General features: G+C 36.9%; 1 protein-coding gene across 4 annotated transcripts in view; it reads left to right on the forward strand.

Moving 5' to 3' along the window:
• Grp170 (Grp170 co-chaperone) overlaps positions 1-24,754 on the forward strand; it is a 309,324-nt gene that overhangs the window by 271,007 nt on the left and 13,563 nt on the right. For all 4 annotated transcript variants that reach the window (XM_067120035.1, XM_067120037.1, XM_067120034.1 and 1 more), the window contains 2 exons: positions 8,085-8,295; positions 19,002-19,163. In XM_067120035.1, coding sequence (XP_066976136.1) covers positions 8,085-8,295; positions 19,002-19,163 — 373 coding nt within the window. The remainder of the gene's footprint in view (positions 1-8,084; positions 8,296-19,001; positions 19,164-24,754) is intronic.

A 24,754-nucleotide genomic window follows, 5' to 3' on the forward strand; every position in this document is an offset into this window, starting at 1 on the left:
ATTGAATATTACTAGAATGTAAGACATTTTTAGCTTACAATTGCGTTTTCGACCATAAAACCAATTGGTTCAAAATGAAGGTAAATGATTGAATTTTCAAAGAGTCAGAGTTGACTGAAGGTTGAAATTTTTTTGTATTGTCGCACACATTTTCACATATAAAACTTTATGTAACGGCTAATATAGAACAGTGCAAAAATTAACAAAAAACGGAATAAAATGACGAAAGAATTTCCTTGGCACCCAACAGACAATTTTAGACTTCAATTTGTTGCAAAATGAAGGTACATGATTGTCCAGTAGGCGTTTTAAGGGTTAAGCACCCGTGAAAAGGTTGTTTGTGCATTGCACACTTACATTGTAAAGAAAAACAAATTTCGTGAGTAAATTATTAGAAAAAATCCAAATTGATAATACAAAAAAAAAAGAAAGTAAAACTCGACTGGTATAACATAATATTTTTAATAGCTATATTATACAATGGAAAGAAATGGTCTGCAGACCAGATTACACCTAGGAGAAGTACAACGATTACTAAAAGAATATGAGCCAAGGATATTATGTTTATAACATGTTAGCAAAACAGTAGCAACAGGTAAATATATCTTAACATCTACATCCCAAGAGGAGGAAGGAAATTTAGGCACAGCCACATATGTACATAAAATATTTTACGACAAAGTACCAGTAAACATTACTGACTTGCAAATATCAGGTATAAAAATCCGAATAAAATATATTTATGTAATTTATAAAATATGCAACCAACCTAATAAAAATTATGACGTTGATAAACTTAAAGAATTACTTAACAATGGCAATGAACCTACATTATTAGTAGGTGATTTTATTGCTCACAACTCAGCACAGGACTATAATTGCTCAAACTTAAATAGGGCAGGGAATACAGTAGTAGAATTTATGGACTCAAATGACATGTGCTGTATAAATGATGACGAAGTCAGCACATATTATTCAAAAACACATTTCCCAACATTAATTTTATTATTACAAAATGATCCTGCAAAACATGTCACTCACTATAGCATTTATAAAGCAGATTGGGAGCGGTATGACATGCACACTAAGAATTTCCCAACATGTGAATATTTAAATGACCATAATGAAACTAATAAATTTCTTGTTGATTTCATTAAAAATGCTGCTGATAAAGCAATACCGAAGTCAAAACCTCTTCCAACAAAACACAAAGTTCCATGGTGGTTTGATAAGCTAACAGAATTAATAAAAATAAAACACTCATTAGGCAGACAACTAGGTAATTTAAAGAAAAATTCAACAAAATGAATAAAACATTTCTGATATTAGAAGGAACTTTACAGAAAATGACTATATTATTATTAGAAATTGATACATTAAAACCTCTGCAACAAATTATCTGCAAAATTTGAAAAAAGAAGTGATTCAAGGAAGAATCATTTCATGGAGGAAATGTGTATCAGGTGTCTCTTATACTCCCATACAAAATATTTGGGAAAAATTCAGGAAAATAAATGGCACCCATGTTAAGTAACCTAGAGATGCCATATTAAAAGATGGGAAAAGAATACTTGATCCCAAAGAAATAAGTAATGTAATGGGAAAAAACTTGGTAAATGTAAGTAATGATGATAATTTAGATGAACACTTCTGCACAAAGAAAAATAGTATAGAATTAATTAATAACAAGTTTTGAAACCATAGAAGATACATATTATAATAGAAAATTTAATACAGAAGAGTTGGAATTTGCTCTCTTGAACAGCAATAAATCTGTCCCTAGAGGTGACAATATTTGTTTTGAGATGATCTGCCACTTAGCACGTTTGGCAGAGTCATGCCTATTACAATTTTATAGTCACTTATGGCTTCGAAATTTATTTCCTGATGAATGCCGTACAGGTATAATTATTCCTATCCCCAAACCGGAAAAGGATCCCAGTAATGTAAACAATTACAGACCAATTTCTTTAACAAGTTGCTTATGCAAATTACTAGAGAAAATGGTAAATGCTTAACTAACATGGCACATTCAAGAAAGTAAAATTTTGACTCCCTCACAATTTGGGTCACAATATAACAGATCTACATTGGATTCTCTATCCAACTTAGAACACTATATATTAAGAGGATTTGCATGAAAACAAATTACTACAGCCATCTTTCTTGACATTGAAAAGGCATATGATACTACATGGAGATATGCAGTATTAAAAACATACCAGAGTAAGTAGACACGATGAGGTGGGGTGACGTATATTCTGTGTGTATGTATTTTATATAATATATATATATATATATATATATATATATATATATATATATATACATATGTATATATATAGCTCTTTAATGTTAAGGGGTACTTACTTGACTCTGGGAGGCAACGGATAACGCAGGGGAGTTCCTTTTATTTATCACACATCTGACTCAATATTAGGACAATTCGTAGACAAAACAAAGGAAATCTATGGCTTAGGGCCTTCTTCATGTGAGGGAGTCGCGTAAACTCAAGGGTTCTCTTAATTATATTTACATAACGCAGATCAGAAGAGTGACGAATTACTGGCTGATAATAATAAGGCCTGCTTAAATGAATGAATGCTACACAGGATAAATATTCTTGTTGGTGATGTCTTCATAACAGGAACATCGCAGAAGGGGTAGAAAGGGAACTGCACATGGGTTAGAGCCGAGAGATTCCACAGTCGAGGAATATCTGCAAACATGCAAGACGATGTATTTGCAGGAATAATAAGGCTCTCAAAAGGTAAACTGAGGAATGCACAGATGGTGCCAGGTAACTCAGTTCAACACTAAATGTAATTACATTAACACTAAATACTCCAACACAAATTACTGAGGGTGATCGCACAATTAAAAAATAAATGAAAATGTAGGCAGAGAAATAACAGGAATCGTGACTGACTAAGAAACTTATTACCAGTACAATACCTTTGTCTAGATGACAGTGTTCTCTTCAGTAGGCCAGTGGTGATGGAGGAGGGAATTAAAATGCCACTACAAATATTCCGGTTGAAGCCCTGGGGTCGAACATGTGGTAGGTTCAAAGGGCAGGCAAGGTTAAGGACATCTGAGGTCTTCTGTGTTGGGCATGCATCTCTCTCTGATTTTCCGTTGCCTCGCCTATAAGTAAACTCAGGGATCATGTCGAGCGTCTCTGGTAGATGGCACAAGGGTCAGTGTTCATCACGTTTTCTATGATGATCACATGGTCGCACAATAACCCTCGTGTTCAATATGGCAGCGCCAGCTTCCTATTTTATGGGTTGTCAACTGAAAATAAGTCCTTAGGGAGTCATTGTGAACAGAGAAGAGGATTAGGCTTAATTAAGCATTTCGGGGAATGAAGGAGAGTGTTTATGAAAGGGGCGAGTGGAAACCTCAGTTCTAGTAATAAATGGGGGACATTAATTTTTATTTCTTTCTCAATTACTTTGCAAATGTAAAAATGGGTGAGGTTGCGAGAAAACGGCCCCAGTCATTGCAATATATATATATGTTTACAGTAATACCTCGTGCATACACATTTCAGGTTTCGCAAATTCACAGATTCGCAAAATTTTAATTGAAACTTATTAATTTGTGTCTGCGATTTTTTCACAGACCTGCAAAATATGCAAAATCCTTTAAAAACCTTGCAGAAATGTTTAATTTTAGAAGTAACTTATAAGTTTTCATGCTTGTAAGTGTAAAACTGCTAAGATAAATTCGTATTATTTTTATTTTTTTGAACTTGAATGGTACAAAGGTAAACTAGAATACTTTGTCAAAGTAAAATCCCTCAAAATCACAAAACAGCTGTTTCATGATAATTTTTTTTACGGATGTAAACATACCTCATTTCTCTCTCTCTCTCTCTCTCTCTCTCTCTCTCTCTCTCTCTCTCTCTCTCTCTCTCTCCATGACTTACAAATGAATGAACTTATGAATTTTCCAAGATACGAGATGTTGCTTGGTTGATTTTTTGCTTTATGAACAAGCAAGCAAGCTTACGTTACCTGCCACTTGAATGCTTGAACAGTGAAGTCTCTTGTTAACTGTAGTCTGTTTTTTTCCATCTGTCCACCCGCCTGTGGTGCTCGCGCATGGTAACACTGCGTCCTGGGCTTTAAATAGTTAACGCTATGTGTAAGTTTTAGGTAAATAAAAGGATATCTGGGTGTACATTTGCAACTGAAAAGTATTTTAATAATTTACTGTATGCAAATTACACCGTTAATATTCGAAATAGGATATTGTTGTTATTGTTGAATGTAAGCCAGACGCAGTGGCGGGAAAATTGCTTCTCTCGCTGTTCACTACAGCAAGATGTCAACTTTATTGGACCACACCTACTCTGCTACTAAGCTACGTGTTACTTCATATAGTATCTGGCTAAAACACGCTTTATAAAAATTAAAAGTATATACTAATATACTTATGTGTAATGACATTGCTGGCATTGCTCATTCTGTGTTCAGGAGACTCCAAGGAAGGTTTAGAAAGTTTCAAGCATATGTTTTTCACTCTTTTAGGGTTTTTTTTATGCCTAAGCCAGAGTTCTGATCCAGCAGCAATTATTTTTGAGATGTTGGGGGTAGGAACTACAGTAAACCCCCTGTATTCGCGTTCTCACGATTCGTGGACTCACGTATTCACGGATTTCTTTGCGGAATGTATCTACCAATTACTCACAGAAAATTTGCCAATTCTCAGTATTTTTCACTGAGAAATATTCACTAATTACTATATTTTCATCTCATTTTCATGACTAAATGCACTTTTTGTGTTAAAACTATTAAAATACTCAGATAATGCTTGAGTTACGATAACTCACCTTAAGATAATTCGATTTTGCAATTGGGTAAGCAATTAACCCTTAAACGCCGAGCCTGTATTTACAAAGTGTCTGCCGTATGCCGGCAGGGTTTGAGAGTTAGCGCTGAAGCGGAAAGAAAGTTTTTTTAAAAAATCACAGCACGCTTAGTTTTTAAGATTAAGAGTTCATTTGTGGCTCCTTTTTTTCCATTTCCTGAAGTTTAGTATGCAACCATCAGAAATGAAAAAATATCATTATCATATATAAATATTGGAATATATGACAGCACGAAAAAAAATGTCATATATAATTGTATACAAATCGCGCTGTGAGCAGAACGGCTAAAGATAATGAGTTATTTTTTTTTTCGTTGTATTGTACACTAAATTGCGATGATTTTGGTATATAACAAATTGTAAAACGATCAAAGCAACACAGGGAAAATATTATCACAAAATGATGCATGAATTCGTAACGCACGGACGTAAAAAAAACTTTTTTCAAAAATTCACCATAAATCGAAATATTGTGCTAGAGACTTCCCATTTGTTGCAAAATGAAGGTAAATGATTGAATATTACTAGAATGTAAGAGTTTTAGCTTACAATTGCATTTTTCGACCATTTTGGTTGAGCCAAAGTTGACAGAAGGTTGAAATTTCGGCACTTACTGTGATTTATATGAAAATATTTCAAAACTGATGAAAGCTACAACCATTAGTTATTTTTTGTTGTATTCCACATGAAATTGCACACATTTTCATATATAAAAATTTATGTAATGGCTAATAGAAAATGGTGCAAAAATTACGACAAAGTGACTAAAGAATTTCTGAGATTTTCAGCAGTTAGCTGTTGCTTTCTTTTGGGAGAAGAAAGAAATTCGTGCATGCGCAGCTGGGTCACGTTTGTGAACAAAACAACAGTGTGATCCGTGAACTCCCAGCATCCCTCGAGGCGCATGATTTAAAATTTTTCGCAAACGAGGCCTATAAGTATTTTTCCGCGAATATTTAAAAAAACTTTTTGTAGTCAACGTATTTTACGTCACTTGGCGCCTGACAGACAATTTTTGTCGACGTAAAATACGTCCAGTTGGCGTTAAAGGGTCAAAGCCGATACGACAACATTATTTATAAAATATTTTTAAATTTTGTGCGGGCGCAGGCAGCAGCGTAATCAGGCAGTAAGAGAGACCAAATTGCAATAGACAACTTTTCCTCCATCTCTTTATCCCATCTTCTAGTTAAAAAAGTAAAAGAGAATGATCAAAGTTTTGTTAGTAACGTTATACTCTTGCCTAAATGCGTACAGTCATAAACAACCGACTGAGAAACTGTTGTTTTGCTTATAACCGAATCGGATAACAACAGCCGTTTACCTGGTATTTCAACCATTGTAAAGTAATAAACAATTACCTTAGGTTATAGAACAAATGACGTTAGGTAGAATAGGACTGATATATTTTTACATTATACCCATATTCGGTATGGATAAAAGATCATCAAGGAAATATACTGCTAAATTTAGGCTGTAAGTTGTAGCTGAAGCTGAGAAAACAACATTCAAGCTGCTAATGACTACTGTATACTGTAAATTATCATGCATTGGCAACATGGATGAAACTCGATCGTAATTAAAATTGGAGAGAAAGTATTTTAATCAAAACTACCGTGCATGAAAGAACACATTACAGGCAGTCCCCGGTTAACGGCGGGCTGGGTTAATGACGCTCCGGTTTTATGGCACTTGTCTAGCGATGAAAATCTGCAATTTTTGGCGCCGAAAATCGCTGATTTCCGCTTATCGGCGCCGATAATTGGGTATTGGTGCCAATACATACCTAACAGAGGCGCCGATAACCGAAAATCGGCACTTTTTGCTGCCGATAACCCCGAAAATCGCTGAAAAAGCGCCGGAAATCGCCGATTTTCGGTTATCATCACACCCCCAGAACGGAACCCCCACCGATAACCGAGGACTGACTTTACTGTTATTTTTACACCAATAGACGATAAATACGTAAAGCTCGTATTATGATGAAATCAAGTGAAAATAGCAAACGGAATCTTGAACTTTTTTTTTACACAAAACAAACGCCCCCAATTGGCCATCGTCAATCGTCATCTATTAACGAAAATAATAGATAAATTAATTTCACAACAAGATGTATTTTAGTTATATTTCGACTTAAAAACACTTCGTATTACGAAAAATAACCTTGCCCCTTATATATAAAGTATCTAGACTCTAGAGATTCATTTACGGTAACTAGAAGCAAGAAAAGTGCTCTGAATTGAGTTGAATGCGGCGAAATAAACACCACGTAAACATTTCCAAAACAAAACATTGATCGCAATTTATAATACAAAAGCAGTATAAGAATATATACAGTATTATTGGATACAATGAGTTAAGTCATAACATTTTAGAAGACCCATGGAAAAGATGCGTAAAATACGATATGCAAATATAGAGTAGAGTATAATTTAGGCTATGCTGCCATGCATGTATATGATATACCATAGTGTAGGCTAAGTTAATTCTTGTTTGTTATTCAATTTCTTTTTTTATTGAGTTATTATAAGTCACTTTGCATGAACCTCCAGAATTTGCTGATAATAATTACTATACCGTGTATGTAAAGTGTATATTTTATAGTGTAGGCTAGGCTACCATATATGTATACAGTACATGGTACCAAATACCCTAGTGTAGGCTAGGCTGTGTTCGAGGTACGTTTTGGTATTTCTGAAGTTTTTTCCAACAAACAATGGTTTTTTTTTTGGAACCTAACCCATCATAAGTAGGATAATACCTGTACATATAAGCATTTTTAGTTTGTTTTTGTGTGTTTCAACTATCAAAATAGGCAGTTCTAATTGTTTTTGGAAGGGTTGAATAAGCAGTTCTAAGTGTTTTTAGAAGGGTTGAATAGGCAGTTCTAAGTGTTTTTAGAAGGGTTCTAAGTATTTGCTGGTTTTAGCTATTCGTGGGGAGGGGGGGGGGCTGTGGTACACATCCCCCGCGAATACAGGGGTGTCAAACCTTATGCGTTCAAAATTTGGAATAAATATTCTGGGCTCCCGGTCTATAGTTGAAGCTGTGAACCCGAAACCATGAACAGGCGGGGGTCCACTGTAGTTGTTGACAGTAACATTATTGTAAGTTTATTATTGTTTCTTTGAGAATAATTTCATTAACAGTTCTGTATAATGCTGTGGTCAGTGTCTGTTGTCTACCAATTTCCTTTTTTTAAACAGATTAAGTACCTAGTTAACAAGGGCAAGATTGTCAAGGCTAAAAAAGACCGCGAAGCTGCAGAAGCAAAAGCAAAGGCTGAAAAAGAAGCAAAAGAAGCAGAAAAGGAAAAAACAAAGAAAAAAAATTCCTCTTATGAAGGTGGAGAAAAGAGATTTGCTCCAGACGAGGAGAATCAGGACACCAACCCAGAAATGGAAGTGCAAGACTCAGGTGAGACTTGTAAAATTCTCTTTTTGTAACAGAAGATATAATTCTTAATGCAGTATCAATATCAGTTGAGCATGGCATATTTCTTTTTTGATAGTGTAGCCGCTGTTCGTACTCTAATGGTCCCACCAACCAATAACAAAGAATTCTCTCATAGTTAACCCTTGTCAGAACAGTACCTTTAATATGACACAGTGATTAGATATAAAAAGATTCAAGGCAAGGGGGCTGTTTCCCTTGTGTACAGTAATTACCCGGTTTTCCTTTCGTCCTTCTCTGAGTCAACCAAATACCCATTAATCTTGAAGTCTGTGGTAGTAAGCAGACACAGCAGAGTTTGCTCCAGAAGAAATTCACTTTCGTTTTGCTGATTTGTCGAAATTCATGGTCATTGTTGTTGGAAAACTAAGTGCCCAGTAAAAAGAATGAGTTCTTTAATATTGTTGCAGTTAGGCATAATTGTTGAATCCCAGCCACATCTTGTTTTGATGTCAGCTTTGACAGTTTTTCAAGATTGTTTATTTGAAATTTTATTACTAAAAATCATTAGTCAATGGTTTTTTCATTAGTAATCCTTCAATTATCCATATTAATAGAGCTAAGGCCTTGTCGGATAATGACAAAATGCAGATAATGGCAAGTAAAAAGTCTGCGGATATGCAAAGGCAACTCTGTACCCTTCACCTAACATTGCCAGTATTGCATAGCCGTAAACACTAAATATACTAATAAACAACAATCGTCACACTTTAAAATGAAAACTTTATGCAGAAGCAATTATCTACTTTATTTTCCCATTTTTATATAAGTAACTTACCAAGTAATTACATAGCTATAGGTTTTTCAAATCACAGCAGTGTAAAAATTAAAAATTTGAAGTAGCACTCAATTGTTTTGTGTAGGTGACAAGACCCTGCCCACTTTCGGGTACCAACAGGAACAACTTAGCAGAGAACTCCAATTTGTTTTCTGTCGGCTTCTGACTAACATCAGAGGTTTTCCACTGTCTCCTTCATTGTTTTTTCGGATATTATTCCCGACTTTTGGTAAAGTACTCAATTTTTGTTGTGGCCTTAATCTTTGGTTATTTAGTTAGCTTTGTTTAGCAATAGTATAACCTTTAGTATAAATTTAAAATGTCAGATTCTAGCTCTTCAAGGATTTGCATGTGTTTAGAAGGGTGTAAGACTAGGCTAACGAAGTCTTCATGTGATTCACACACGAAGTGTACTAAATGTAGGTGGCAAGAGTGCAGCATAGATAACACTTGCATAGAATGTCAAGATTGGGACGACAGCAAATGGAAAATATTAAAGTCACATTTGGATAAACTTGAAGGAGATAGGAAGAGGAAGGCGGCCGATAGAGCCAAGAATAGAGCTAGCGTAGAGCCTACTCCTTTACCTAGTCTTGTAGAAGATAGAGCAATTCCTTCTCCTCCAGTTCCTACTGTATCTCCTATCATTAGCCCTCCTACTTTACCACATACTCCTGTACCAGGCTCCCATGCTTCCGAACCTGATGCCACTGCCACCCTTGAATCAAGGTTCAACTGTAAATTTGAATTTATTTCTAATGCAGTGTTGGAAATGGGGTCTGCCATTAGAGCTATTATGGAACAAGTGTCAAAGGTGCAAAGTGATAGTGCTGTGAAAAGTGACAGTGCTGTGCATGTTGAGGAGGTGTCTGCTCGTCCCACCAGTGCTCCTAGACGAAGGTCCCTGTCCCGCTCCCCTGCACTGGGGAGAAGACATACTGGAGGTCCAAGGGAGGCCAGTGGAGTTTGCCCACGGGCAGTCGCCCCCCTCCGTTGAGCCTGTTGAGTGTTCCCAGGCTGCGACAAAGCACCGTTGGAAAGGCGTCTCAGTGTCGGGACATCAGTTTTCATCAGATTCAGAAGTTTCCAGCCCTGGTGAGAAACGCCTGTATCACTACCCAGCTTCTTCGCGCCCACTTAAGAGGCACACTGTGGATGCGGACTGCTCCCCTCTTTTAGTCGAGGTACAGGGAGGCGAGCTGCAGCCCAAAGTCCTCCTGGAGTTTTATTGACTAGCCTGCCACCTCTTCAGCTCGTCCCCATCGTTCTCCTTGGGATAGCTCGCAGCAGTTCTCGCCACCTGAGTGCCCATGTTTGCTGACTAAGCACCCAAAGTGCCCACCATCTTCTTCGAAGATCCATGGCACCTCTGAGCTCCCGCCTACTCCCAAGCATTCGGCGCCTCCCTCTTTGTGCCAGGCTCCCAATCCCGAGTGTGTGGCGCCAACTGCTGAGCGCTCTGCGCTAGTTTCCAAGCTTTGGTGCCATATTCCGAGCTCCTGGCGCCACCCTCTGCTTCACATCCTCTCTCATCGGCCCAAGAAGATACTTCTTTAGATCTGATTCAGTGCCAGTTAACAGAACTTATGGGTTAAGTTAGTTCTGTCTTCTTCCTTGAGAAAAGCTCTTCGAGAGATTGATGATTGGCTGGCCTCCAAGAGGGAACAAGATAAGGCAACTTTTGCTTTCTCTCCCAGTAGACATCTCAAGTTGAGATACACTTATTATGCCACTGGAGAAGCACACTCTTCGGGAGTCTCTGCCTTCCCCCAGGGGAGCTGCATTTCTCTTCAGCCGAAGTGATGTTTTCTTCTCCTGAATTAGACCACCTCATCAAGAATATTTTTAAGGTGCTTGAATTTTTTAGCTTCCATGATTGATCTGTTGGAGCACTAGCAAGAAAGATAGAAGATTGCCCAGACCTTGCAGAGGACTTCTCCTCGGACTGGTTAGGGGTGCTGTCTTGTGCTGATAAAGCAGTGAGGGACTGATCATCAGAGCTTGCCTCTCTTTTTTCGATGGGTATCTTGAAAAAGAGAGAGTTGTGGTGTTCATTCACCTCAGAAAGGGGTCACCTTAACCCAGAAGTCATCCCTCCTTTTCTCGCCCGTAGGCAAGTCTCATCTCTTCTCACAAGCTACAGTGAAAGAGATCTTGTTGGACTTACAGAAAAAGTCAACTAATGATCTGCTTGCACAGTCTGCCAAGTGTCCGGGGGAACCCTCTCCTTCGTAACCAAGTCCTCTCCGTTACAGCCTCAGCCCTTTCACGGAGGTAAACAGAAGCCTCAGCCAAGACCGTGCTCCAATTTACGACCCCCTTCCTGATCCGTCAAGAAGCCAGCATTTAAGCCTACCCCTAAGAAGTGAGAGTTCAGTCCTTCACTCCCTAGTAGGAGCCAGACTTCTCCTCTTTTGGAAGGAATGGGCATGCAGAGGAATGGAACCTTGGATTGTCAAGGTACTAAAGGAAGGCTATTCTATCCCTTTCAAGGGATGGCATAGCATTGACTGCATACTTAGAGGGCTCCAAGAGGTTTTTAGCCTTTCTAGAGAGGTTGAATTCCTTCCCAAGGGAGCTGTGGAAATCAAGAATTACAGTTCAGAGGGCTTTTACAACTGCCTTTTTGTGGTCCCCAAGGCATTGGGGCCTGGAGACCTCTATTGGATGTTAGCTCCCTAAACTTGTTTGTTCTAAAGATGAAGTTTCATATGGAGACAGTCCATTCAGTCATGTCCTCTCTACAGCAGGGAGACTGGATGGTCACATTGGACATGCAGGATGCTTACTTCCAAGTCCCATACATCCAGACTCAAGGAAGTTCCTGTGCTTCGTTTTTCAAGGCAGGGTTCTTCAGTTTCAGGCCTTGTGCTTTGGCCTGTCGACGGTACCGCTAGGGTTTATGCAGATTCTCACCCCTCTTGGGAATTTGCTGCATCTTCTAGGAATAAACATCAGCATGTATTTAGACGACTGGCTTCTCCATGCCTCATCGGAGAAGAAATGTGCGGAGTACTTGAAGAAAACTCTTCGTCTGACTCAGGAGTTAGGCATTCTAATCAACGGAAAGAAATCCCTAATGACACTGACACAGGAGATTCCTTGTTTGAGGATGATCCTGAACTCACGGACTTTTTGGGCTTTTCTGTCCCCCAAAAGAGTTGATTCCTGCCTGCAGATGGTCCGACAGTTCCTCTCCCTTCTGCCCTGCTCAGCAGTCCAGTGGATGAGCCTTTTAGGGATGCTGGCCTCAGTGGAACAGTTTGTAAAACTGGGCAGGCTGCACATGAGGCCTCTGCAGTTTTTCCTCAAAGCGGTTGGATCCAGTGGTTGTGATAAGATCTCTCATGGATGGCATTGGATAAGGATCATTCTCAGTTATCTTATTTAACCTTCTAAAATCAACTACTGCTCAGAATGTTTTATCTTTCTTTGGAAGTAGCAAAAGTGGAAAAGATTATGGAGATTTTGATGGCTGTATTATCCCTTGCCTCTTCATCTGTTGCACTTCTCTTTCAATAATCTCTTTCTGGGAATGCGCTACTCTATAAGCAGGTATGTAGATTGGCTTAGTATTTTGTAGAATATCTATTCTGTGGGTTATTTCTCCTTTATTGCCAAGGGTGTCTCCCTCTATGGCGACTATATCAGCATATTCACTCAGTAAATCAATGAGTTTCATCTTTGCTTTTCTCATTTCTGTTTCATGAGTTGAATTAGTGTTCTCTTTATTGATTGCTGCTACTGTTTCCTTCTCTACTACTTGGATAGGAAAAGTATATACTTATGCTAAACCTATTGCTGTACCTTGTGATAGCCTAACTTTTCCTTCTCTGTTATTTATAACTTGTAAAGCTATTTTACCTTGTCTAACTTTCTTTGTGTAGGCTGGAGGAATAATGTATTCCATTTACTTGTGCTCCTTCTGTAAGGGTTAGAACTTCTTTTCCTTCATACAATGGATTTACTGTGCATTCTATCCAGGTGCTTTCTCCTGATTTAAGTCTTAATTCTCTGTCTAATTTCAGGTAAGTTCCCTGGTTAGATTCTAGGTTATTACTAATCAGTTGTGCATTCGTGTTACATACTTGCTATCTCTTTTGTGTGTTATCATTTTTCTAAGATACTTTTCAGCAAGGAGGTTTTCTGAGCTTCATTTCTTCTAATCATTTTACATAGTGGTAGTCTACAATCCCTATGCTTTCTTCTAATCACTTAATTGTTCTCTAGGTGCATCAATGGTGAGTCCTTGTCTAGCTATAGTTGGATAACCAATTAATAGGTGTGCAAATGCAAAATGGATTCCCCTTGCTGCTAGAACCTTTGCCTTAAGTGGGATTCTTCCTAACTTAAAGGTAGATCAATTTGTCATACTAGTTTGATTCTGTTTCCCTGAACATCTTTGATTTTACAGTCTACTACAGGCAATCCCCGGTTACCGGTGATCCGGTTTTACGGCTCTTGTCTAGCGACGACGATAACCAGATTTTCGTCGCTGATAACCAGTTATTGGCGCTGATAACTGGTTATCGGCGCTGATCACCAGTTATCGGCGCCGCTAACCAGGGACCAGTGCTATTATTGCCGATTTTCGGTTAGCGGCAATTTTTGGTTGTCGTCACACTGTCAGGAACGGAACCCCACCGATAACCGGGGACTGCCTGATACACCTTTTCAGACATTATATTCTTGGGACTACTGTATCTTATTGTTAATTTTACTGGACCTAAAATCTGGCAAAGTTGAATTTGTAGCAACCGATTAGTTTTTCTTCTTCTTTTCATTACTTTGACTGGCAACAGTGTGGCACTGGAATCCCTAAACTGTGGCTTTACCCCATACTTTTGGCTTATTTCTATATTCTCTGCGCCTTTTGTATCTTTGCGCATCCTCCAACTTTGGACTCTCTTTCCCAAGTTGCATGTGTCCTGCCCATCTTTTCTGCCCAAAAATTTGATAACATGGCGACTCGCGTGTAATTTTAGGATTAATATTTGATACTCACATGAACTGGAAAGCCCACATAACATACATGAAATCAAAATGTAAAAGAGCATTAAACCTAATTAAAAAACTATCAAACACTACTTGGGGAGCCGATAGACATACCCTTACTTTATTGTATAAAGCAACAGTGCTGTCTATCGTTGATTATGGAAGTGAAATATATGGCTCGGCATCAGACGCTTAACGCTGAAAACGGTAGACCCAGTTCATAATGAGGGCCTTAGAATATGTTCAGGAGCTTTTCGATCATCACCAACATCATCTTTACAAGTTGAATGTGGTGAACTACCCCTGTCTCTCCATAGAGAGCTAGTAACAATGAAGAGTGCTCTGAGAATTCAGACAAATGATTCTCCAACCAAAAAATTATTTGGATTAAGAGATGTGTTTATAAACAATCATCCACCTTCTTTCCCAATTAGAGCTACAAGATTGTTTGAGTCGCTAAATATACATATACAATTACCTGTAATAATAAAATCGCCTCCTCCTTGGACAATGAATAAAATGAGAATTTGTACACACTTGAAATATTTATCAAAAAATCATTCATATACTCCAGAATACCATAGACAACATGCAGCAGAGCATATTATCCGAAAAGGTCCACATTACGCAATATATACTGACGGATCTAAGTCACAATACGGAGTGGGATATGCCGCGGTATCCCAAAACAAAACGTATCAGTTCTCTCTCCCAGACAAAGCTTCTGTATTTACAGCTGAGTTATGTGCAATAGTATCAGCCATAAAAATAACAAGAGAAGTCTCATATAATAATTTTGTAATTTATAGCGACTCCAGGAGTGCTATAGAAGCTATTCAAAGCTATAATAAAAAAAATAATATTGTACAACATATAAAGTTCTCTCTCCATAAATTGTATAAGGGAAAAAATATTGAAATATGTTGGATCCCTACCCATGTAGGGATTAAGGGAAATGAAGAGGCTGATAAAGCAGCTAAAGATGCGGTCCACATGACAAGAACAAATGTAGACATCCCTATCAGTGACTATACAAGATATATAAAAACAGTCCTTGTAAAAAATGGCAAAATATATGGAACGAAGAACCTGAAAATAATAAATTAAAACAGATAAAATCCAGTGTTGGAAAATGGAGTTCATCATATCAGAGAGAAAGACAAGCACAAGTAATTCTGACACGTCTTGAATAGGCCATACTCGATTGACACATGGACACTTAATGAACAGTCCATGTGGCCCTCTTCCCAAATGCCCAGATTGCAATGTGCTGATAACCGTTAAGCATATACTGTGTGAATGTCCACAATATAACCTGCAGCGATTATCAAATTTCGGAAATAGACTGATAGAAGAAATTTTGTCAGAATCTTCAACGTTCTCAATAGCACCCATTTTAATGTTTATGAGAAGCTGCAAATTAATTGGAAAAATATAAAAAAAAAAATTCAATAATGAATTTTAAAACAAGTAAATTTTATGATTTTACTGGTTTATTTTGAATTTTTATATAGCTTTTTAGTGAGTATGTATGGAAGCATGAGTTTAAATGTATTTATTGTATGAGTGTGTTCCAGTATGAAAGCGTATACCTTTTTACAGCTTTTAATTTCATTTTCATTCATCATCATTGACAAGTGACTTATTAGGTCCCAGTGCTAGGCTTCTAGCCTAGACTTGTCATTCCATCCTAATCCTTCGGGCCAGCCCCATGAGAGCTGATGGTCAGCTCAGTGGTCTGGTTAAACTATTTTAATAATAATAATAATATGAGCAACCATGGAGGTTGTGTTTGATGGAGCTGAAGGAGTAGTAGCAGCCATCTTCAATTGTTTTGTTTGGCTGTTCGTGTGAACAGGAGTTCTTAGTTTATTACGTGCTGGTCTCTTTCTGTGCATTTACTCGTTAATGGGAAGTAAATTCTTAAACAGTGGTAATATCTCAAAAAAAAAAAAATTAAAGACAAACCAGGTCTTAAAATATCATAAAAAAAATCATAAACACTTCCCTTGAATTAAAGTAAATTGAAAAATCACTTAAAAATTTAAAAAAATTTTAAACATCTCCCTTAACTGCAATAAAATGAAATACAATATAATAAAGATTAGTAAATACAAATATCGGAAAAGTCTTAGTAATTGATTAGTACTGATTAGAAAAACAAGAAAATTTGTTGCCAAAGAATTTAAGTATCTAATGAATCTCAAAGTACAAGTCTTTTGTGTTTTGAAAATGTCAAACAGACGTATTCACATCATGTTAGCTTTAATAAAATAGATTGAATCTTATGTATGTGTATTGTATGTAAGGATATTCAAGGACTTATCTTTGCCTTCTTCGAATCTGGGCGTCTTTTCTGTGGTCGTACGATTTTCTTGGCTGCCTTACTGGGATGGAGACATCAGGAAAACATGTAGCTTCTTGTGTTTGTGTTGCTGGGGTCTCTCCTTTTCTCTCTCCCTCTTGAATTGCAAAGGAAATGAGCTCGATTTTCTTCTACATTGGCTGCTGCGTTAAATTTCTCTCTCGCTGAGCAGAATTGCGTATCTTCTTGAATTCAGTCATAAAATTCGTCTTCTGCTTCTATATTTGATGCATTAATGTTCTTTCTTCTTCATGAAAATTGATGACTGTGGAGCTTCTTTGTGGCTAAATTGTCTTTTAAATTTCAAACTGTCTTAATTTTTGGAGTGGAGATTTTTGTGTGGAATGACTGAATCTTCGGTGGAACACTTATAATTGGTTACACTTTGCAACTGTCTATAAGGGAAACAACTTTCACTTATTTTGATATGTTCGACATTGTCTTATTACAAACTTCACTTGACCTGCTTGAAGATGGTCTGTAGATTTAGAGATAGCTCACACTAATTATTTCTTGTTGTTCTCGGCTGTGGAGTTTGAATAATCCCATAAGCTGTCACCAAATATTCTGTAGTGGGAAAGGTATTCACTTCTTATAAACTGTCTGTTGTACTGTGTGCTTTCACTTTTGTAGGAACAAGTTGTTTGATAATTAATTATGTTGGAGCTTCACTTATCGTGTTCAGATGTCGGCTATCTTCCAAATTTTCGCAAGTTTTACTTTTATATATTTGGGTTAAATGAAAATTATGTTCCTCTTAATACATTTATTTTAGCCTTTAAACTGTATAACTTTTCCACCTTTCAAAGGGTAGTGGTGACTGAGTCGTTATCTGAAAGGGCACATTGTAACATTCTTGAACGTAGAATTTCACTTAGTCTATGGGCATTCAGAAATTTTATATAAGTTCACAAGTGACTCGAGAATTTCACTTAGTCTGTGGGCATTCAGAAATTTTATATAAGTTCACAGATCACTTCGAGCTTCCTCTGTCACCTCTCCGCACATCCCACACACTCCCTGCCCTGATGCCCTTTTCTAACTGACTCTCCTTCCAGAGTCTTCGTATGTATGGGTATTCATTTGATGCTGAAATCTGGTATAATTTTCCCAAGTTTCATCCAGATGGGCTTCCCTTTCCCATTAATGTTTCACGTTTAATTATCTATATAATTCGTACAACAGTTGTTATTGAGTTAATGTTATGGTGTGCGAGAGGTCACCGGGCGAGGTCAAGATCTCAGTTAGCTCTTCTGCCCAGTGCAGTATGTGATAAACACTTTGATTCAAAGGGTGACGAATGGTCAAACTCGGCATCTGGGATCACTTAGTTTCGTTATCGCCCCTTTTCTGTTTTGCTCTCTCTCTCTCTATCAAAGATTTTTTGTTTGTCCTCATATGTATATTAAGATATTTAGTTTATTCAGTTATAGACTTGACATTATTTATATATTCCATTATTTATATATATATATATATATATATATATATATATATATATATATATATATATATATATATATATATATAGTACATATTTATATACAGTAAACATTCATATACATATATTTATCTATCTATCTTTATGCGTGTGTATTATTTAAAGTTAAAGTCCTCCTGGGCCTCTGTAGGCTCATAGGGCAGGCGCTGATGTCCTATTTCTTAGGCTGACAGCCAGTGGGGGACAGGTCTCAATGCCTATGACGTGGCCAGTATGTCGCTAGGCCCACTTATGTATATATATACATATATAACAGATATTTCTCATTCAAAATTTTTTTATATATTTTAGCTTCCTATTTTAATTTATTATGGCACCAATAACCTAGATGTTGTGACTCCAGTTTTAGTAGCCATAATCAGTCAGTCAGTTAATGCTCACTTTGTTTCCCTTTCAGCACTGAATGACCTCATAGTTCCCACCACTTGGCCTTTGGCCTAAATACTATATTCTGTTCTATTGTATGCATCGCACACTATGTTTGATTTTGTTTGATTGGTAAAGGTTTTAGATTTGCACCTGTATGGCTAGGTTTACTGTTCGTACTATGCTTGAAATATTCGATGCTATAGGTAAAAATAAATTAGAAAACTTTATAGTAAAAATGGGCAACAATGCAAGTGTGGCATGCCCTTTTTGTCTGTCTGATAACCATTTTGAAACATACTGAAGATTCTGAGTCTTCTGGAATTTCAGTAAACCTTAGGTTTACTATACTGTAAAAATGTGATGGTTAAAATTTAAAATTTCTACCGAAGTTCCTGAACCTGTGTCTTAATATAGGAAGCCTTATGAACAATTTTAATTTTTTTGCAACAGCATTAGATATATTTGATACACTCATTTTAATTTTAGAACTGGGTTACAGTATCATTTTGAAAATGTTGCCTACAAATGGATATGAAACTCCCATATTTATATTCAGTTTAGTAGGTGTGTAAATGCCATTGTAGTTGCAAGGGCTAATTTATGTTTTGTTTGTAGATGATTATATACTGTCATGTTAAAACTGACTTAAATGTTTATTATAGAGGAAGATGTCATGAGTGAGGAGCATAAGGTTGGTGAGGGAACTGAGACTGGTAGCAAAGAGCAGTTGCCAGAGATGTTCCAAGAAGAAAGCCAAGAAAATAATAGCGAAGAAGATAGAAGGAAAGGAAGTTCACCTGTATATTCTAGTGATGAAAATAAAGGTTTGTATGATGCTAATGTTTTCATAATTTAGATGCTTGAAGTAACATTTGTATCTTGAGACACTTTTATCTTTGGTTATATTTACTGCCTGTAACATTTTACTATTTATGGCTGCTCCAGTTTCAGCCTACCTCACATGGGTCATCAGATAGACCTCTAGTAGAAAGTTTCACAAATCAGTGTGTTCAGATGTTTTGCTTATGTTTTTATGTAGTGGTTTGATTTAATATAATGTGTGTACTGTTGCATATGCATGTTGGGACATATGTATTTATATATTTGAGTGAATGGTTATGATATCTTTGTTTTTTGAAGCTGGTGGAATTATTACTTCTCTTTAATTTGGCATTTAAAGAGTAAGGGAACAGTCACTTGGAAAGTAGTATATTTTTGTAGTTTTTAGCATAATGTATTGGTATAGACTTTTCATTATGCATACAGTTTTATCCTCAGTAGAGACTGAATACAGAAGGCAGTGGCAGGAGTACTATACAGAATTTACATAACACGAGACCTATGTTGTCCAGTCTTTAGGCAGGAGTAGAGATGAGTTGAGTGATGAAACCAACAGTGGCATTGATGTTCGATCTTGGAGGGTGATACATGTTGGTATGGCACTGACCAGCCATATGCCAGAGTAGAAGGCTAAGACATCTTGGTGATCCTTAGGTGGGTCTGATAGTCACAAGGATATTATCATGAAGTTAAAATAGTTAAAATAAGAAGCTCTTCATTTTATAAATTGCAGATTTTTCTTATTTATTGTGGAGACTTTATGAGATGCAGAGGCATCTATGGTTCCCTTTACAAACTTACACCACAGTGCCTGCTATTAGCTCCTTTGTAAGACACAGTCCATGTGTGTTGCAGTAGGTTTCATAGGAACAGTGTGGAAGGCTGAAATTAACTTCCTCATCAGTTGAGTCCTGGTCCCAACATAATTTTCCAGATGAGTTCTGCACTCCTCAATCTGGCAGGTTTGATTATGTATCAGGCTGGATTAGGGCAACTTTTTTTGAGGAGTAGGTAAGAAGTCATTTTTGACTGATGATTTTATGGTTTTATGCATATCTGACTGCCAGCAGGATGGATGTTGATTGCATTTTTCTGTCATCCTGTCTGAAGGTCATGCTCATCTGGTTTCAGTAGCAGATGGTCACTTTCCCATTATTGCTGTTACAAGTTGTACCAATAGTTTATGATGTGCCTGGAGGTGTTCGCAATGATAATGTTGATTAAGCTGTTGTTCACAAGTTGCATAATAGTTCTCTCAAGCTCCTTTTGTGTAGTGGCCCAGTTGCTGCAATAAGAGGGGCATGGTGGATGAGGGCATCAGTTTACACTAGGCAACAGGTGGGACACTTGGTACCATAATGGCAGTGGCCAGAGATGGTTGCCTTAATATAGAAAGGTGATGTTTTTGTTTTTTCTTGAAAACTAAGGTTGTGCAGGAAGGCCGGTCTGGCTTTAAAGGTGAACTTGAGTCTTTTGAGGGCATTCTCACCCGTAACCATCATGGAAGTGGTAGCAACACATCCAGGAAGGAGATACTAGGGTGCCCATTTCACAGAAAACCTGTTCCTCAGTGCATTCCATGATGTTTGCAAAGAGCACCTGTATAGGCCACCAAAGGGCAGATGCTTTGTGCCTATAGGGTATCTGACAGGTTCCTCCTTGGTATTAACACAAGTAAGAGTCCTCAAGGTCTCTTTCAGGATATTGAAAGGAGATTTTAGAATGATCTGCAGACACCTTTTTAATAATGTAATTGGTGGTTCTGTTGACAAGCACACTCATGAACAGTTAATGTTGAGGGAAACAGTCATGCCATTGAGTTGTTGCTGCAGATAAGTGCAAGCACTCTAGGAGACAGTGCTGTAGATGAAAATTATGAATAATGTCAGGATGTGTCAACCTCTTTGCCAGATGAGGTGTTAAATGTGATCTTGGCAAACTATATGGCACAATGTACAGTCATGCTTAAATCTGGAATGACATGATTCTTTTTGTAATGTCAAAAGTCTCAGACCCAACGTAACATTGCCAAGCAGTGTTAAACTTTTTTTTCATTTCCTATGTCATACATGTCGACAAGTTCGCGAATTCACAGACAGCACTATTTTCCCTGTGGTTACATAAATATGATCCCTTTTATGCATTAGTATAGTTTGTAACCTGTGTGATTTGAACTGGGTTTTTTTTTTTTTTTTTTTTTTTACAATGTTTAGCTCAAAGCACAGTGTGATAAGGTTAGTGGTGCTGTCAGTGACAGCGCGCTTAACATGCTCAACAGGCTTGTCTGCAGCATTATAACAGTAGACCTAATAAGCTCAACAATCATGACAACATTTTCAAGATAGGAATATGAATTACAAGTTTTCTTTGAATGCTGAAATTTTAAGCTGTGTTCAAGCTGCCTGCATGTGGCGAAATTTGATGTTTTAGGCTGTGGTGAAGCTACATGTACGTTGCAAAATGATTTATAGGCCTAAAAAAAATAATCTAAGCCTTCTGAGATGTAATCTCTGTTGCTGAAAAATTCATTTGTAAAGATTACCTGTTCTTTGAAGAATAAAAGATGATAATTTTAATTATATTAAGAAGATGGCTGTTAATGGAAATATCTATTAGTATTAATACCAAGGCCTATGGAATGCTTGTTTTTTAACTGGCTTCAAATATTATTTTCTGAAAAGTCCGTCTGCTCAGTGTTGGTGTATAATTTATTCATTCTTAAGGTGGCTTCATATCCTTTCTGGCCAGAAATTGTTAATATAGAGATGTGAATGCTATGTTTAATGTGTTCATAGTAAGTAAAGAAATCTAACACATCTAGGCCTAGGAACAAAATCCTGGCTTTAACAAAAAAATAATTGCATAGGCAAATATTTCCTAATAAGTGATAATTTCTGAATTGGTTAAGAAATATAACTTAAATCGTTTTATTTTTATGAAAATCCAAATATTCCTCTAACAAATATAAAATATTTGTTTTTAAGACAATTTCATTGTCGCTACTCATTGTAGACTTCTGTTCCGGGTGGTTCATGTTGCGCCGCCACTCTAATGGTTGCGTCACATACGCTCTGCTCACCCGTTGATATCAGTGGATGCCTTCTAGCTACAGTAATACCTTCATATTTACAGTTTTTCACTGTTGAGGAGTAAAAACAATCAAATGGGACTATTTCAAATTATATGGTTGCATTGGAATCAGTATTAATGTTATGACAAATTTTTTCATTTTTTTATTGTAACATTTGGACTGAGGTTTGATGATGATTTTTTGTCAGACACATTGGCGATGAGTGAACGAAAGTTTTGAAAATGTTGACCATCACTAATCCGGCATCATTGGGACCTGGAGGGTGCCAGATTAGCCATTTTGCCGGATTAGCCATTTGTTTGGCTAGAATACACGAAACTCAGTAGCTAAGCACCTTATCATAGAATTAAAGTATCCCATAAATCAGTACAAGTTGGTTAATAAAGAAAAGACAATTATCAAATACAGGTGGTGCTCGAGTTACGATAATTCGACTTACGATATATTGAGTTTACGTTGGGGTTAGCAATAATTAATACCGATACGAAAATATTTAGGAAAAAATATTTTTAGATTTCACGCAGGCGCAGGCAGCGAGAGAGACCAACTTACAATAGACCAACTTCTTTTCCTCCATCTCTTTATTCCATCTGCTAGTTAAAAAAGTAAAAGAGAATGATAAAAGTATTGTTAGTAACGTTATACTCTAGCGTAAATGCGTACAGTCATAAACAACCGAACGGGAAACTGTTGTTTTGCTAATAATTGTATCGGATAACAACTGTTGTGCTTGTATTTCAACCATCGACGGTAATACACAATTACTGTAGTTATGTTACAAATGACGTTAAGTACTGTACAATAGGACTGATATATTTTTTTACACTATATCCTTATTTATTTGGAGAAAAGATTGGCAGGGAAATATACTGCTACAGTAACTTTAAGCTGCAAGTTGTAGCTGAAGCTGAGAAAACAATGTTAAAGCTGCCAATGACTATAAATTATCGTGCATCGCAACATGGATGAAACTCGACCGTAAATAAAACTGGAGAGAATGTATTTTAATCAAAACTACTGGGCATGAAAGAATACAAATTACTACTGTTTTCACGCGATAAAAGATAAATACGTAAAGCTCAGTATTATGATGAAATCAAGAGAAAATAGTGAACGGAATCTTGATTTATTTCACACAAAACAAACATTCCCCCAAAACGCCAGCCGCGATTCCGAGAACGTCATATATTAACAAAAAAATAGCTAAATTAGTTTCACAATGAGACATTTAAGTTATATTTCGACTTAAAACACTTCGTATAACGAAAAATATCCTTGCCCCAAGTAAATAAAGTATCCATATTAATTTACACTAACTAGAAGCAAGAAAAGCGCTTTGAACTTAGTTAAATGCGGCGAAATAAACACCACGATACCGATTCCCAAAACAAAACATTGATCGCAATTTATAATACAATTAGAAACACTGTAGTAAAGCATAACTTTTTAAAAGATCCGTGAAAAAGATGCACATTTGTTTTGTTGATGTTTGTATAATACTGTTAATATGTGAATAGAGTTCAGTATAATGTAGGCTAGGCTACCAGTTTGTTGATGCAGCACACTGCGCCATTTAAATCGAAGCAGCCGGCGAGCGAAAGTTAGCGCGAGCGACCGGAAATTTGAAAATTAATGGAAACTGGAAATTACTCCAGCCGAAATTTGTGCCGGATTACTGATTATTCCGGACTACTGATTGCCGGATTAGTGATGGTCAACCTGTATATGATATTTTCATACAGTTTTGAAATACAGTGACAGATTTTACTTTTATGAAACATATTTTTGCAGACATAGACAGTAATGTTAAGGACTTGGTAGTGAGAAGTTTCGCTGATGACACAAGAATAAGTTGAGAGATTAATTGTGATGAAGATAGGTACTCACTACAGAGACCTAAACAATATATATAAATGGGCAGAGGTAAATAGGATGGTATTTAACTCTGATAAATTTGAATCAATAAACTATGGTGATAAAGAAGGAATGCTATATGCATATAAAGGACCTAATAATGAGAGAATCACAAATAAGGAAGCAGTTAAAGACCTTGGTGTGATGTTGAATAGGAATTTGTTATGCAGTGATCAAATAGCAATACTATTGGCAAAATGCAAAGCAAAAATGGGAATGTTGTTCCGGCACTTCAAAACAAGAAAAGCCGAATACATGATTATGCTTTATAAAACGAACGTACGTAGTCCACTTGAATATTGCAGTATAATATGGTACCCACACTACCAACAGGATATTGCACAAATAGTCTTGAAAGGAGAAGAGAACGCTACATGATTATCCAGGCATGGAAACAGATAAAAGGAATTACCGAAAACATCATGGAGCTAAAAATATCAGAAAGAACAAGCAGAAGTAGATTAATAGTGCTCAAAACTATACCAGGAAAACTAAGGAAAGCACACAGGACATTAATCCACCACACACCAGCATTGATAATGCAGCATCTATTCAATGCGCTACCAGCTC

The sequence above is a fragment of the Macrobrachium rosenbergii genome, chromosome 18 (genome assembly GCF_040412425.1).
Source record: "Macrobrachium rosenbergii isolate ZJJX-2024 chromosome 18, ASM4041242v1, whole genome shotgun sequence".
In the NCBI taxonomy this organism is placed as follows: Eukaryota; Metazoa; Arthropoda; class Malacostraca; order Decapoda; family Palaemonidae; genus Macrobrachium; species Macrobrachium rosenbergii.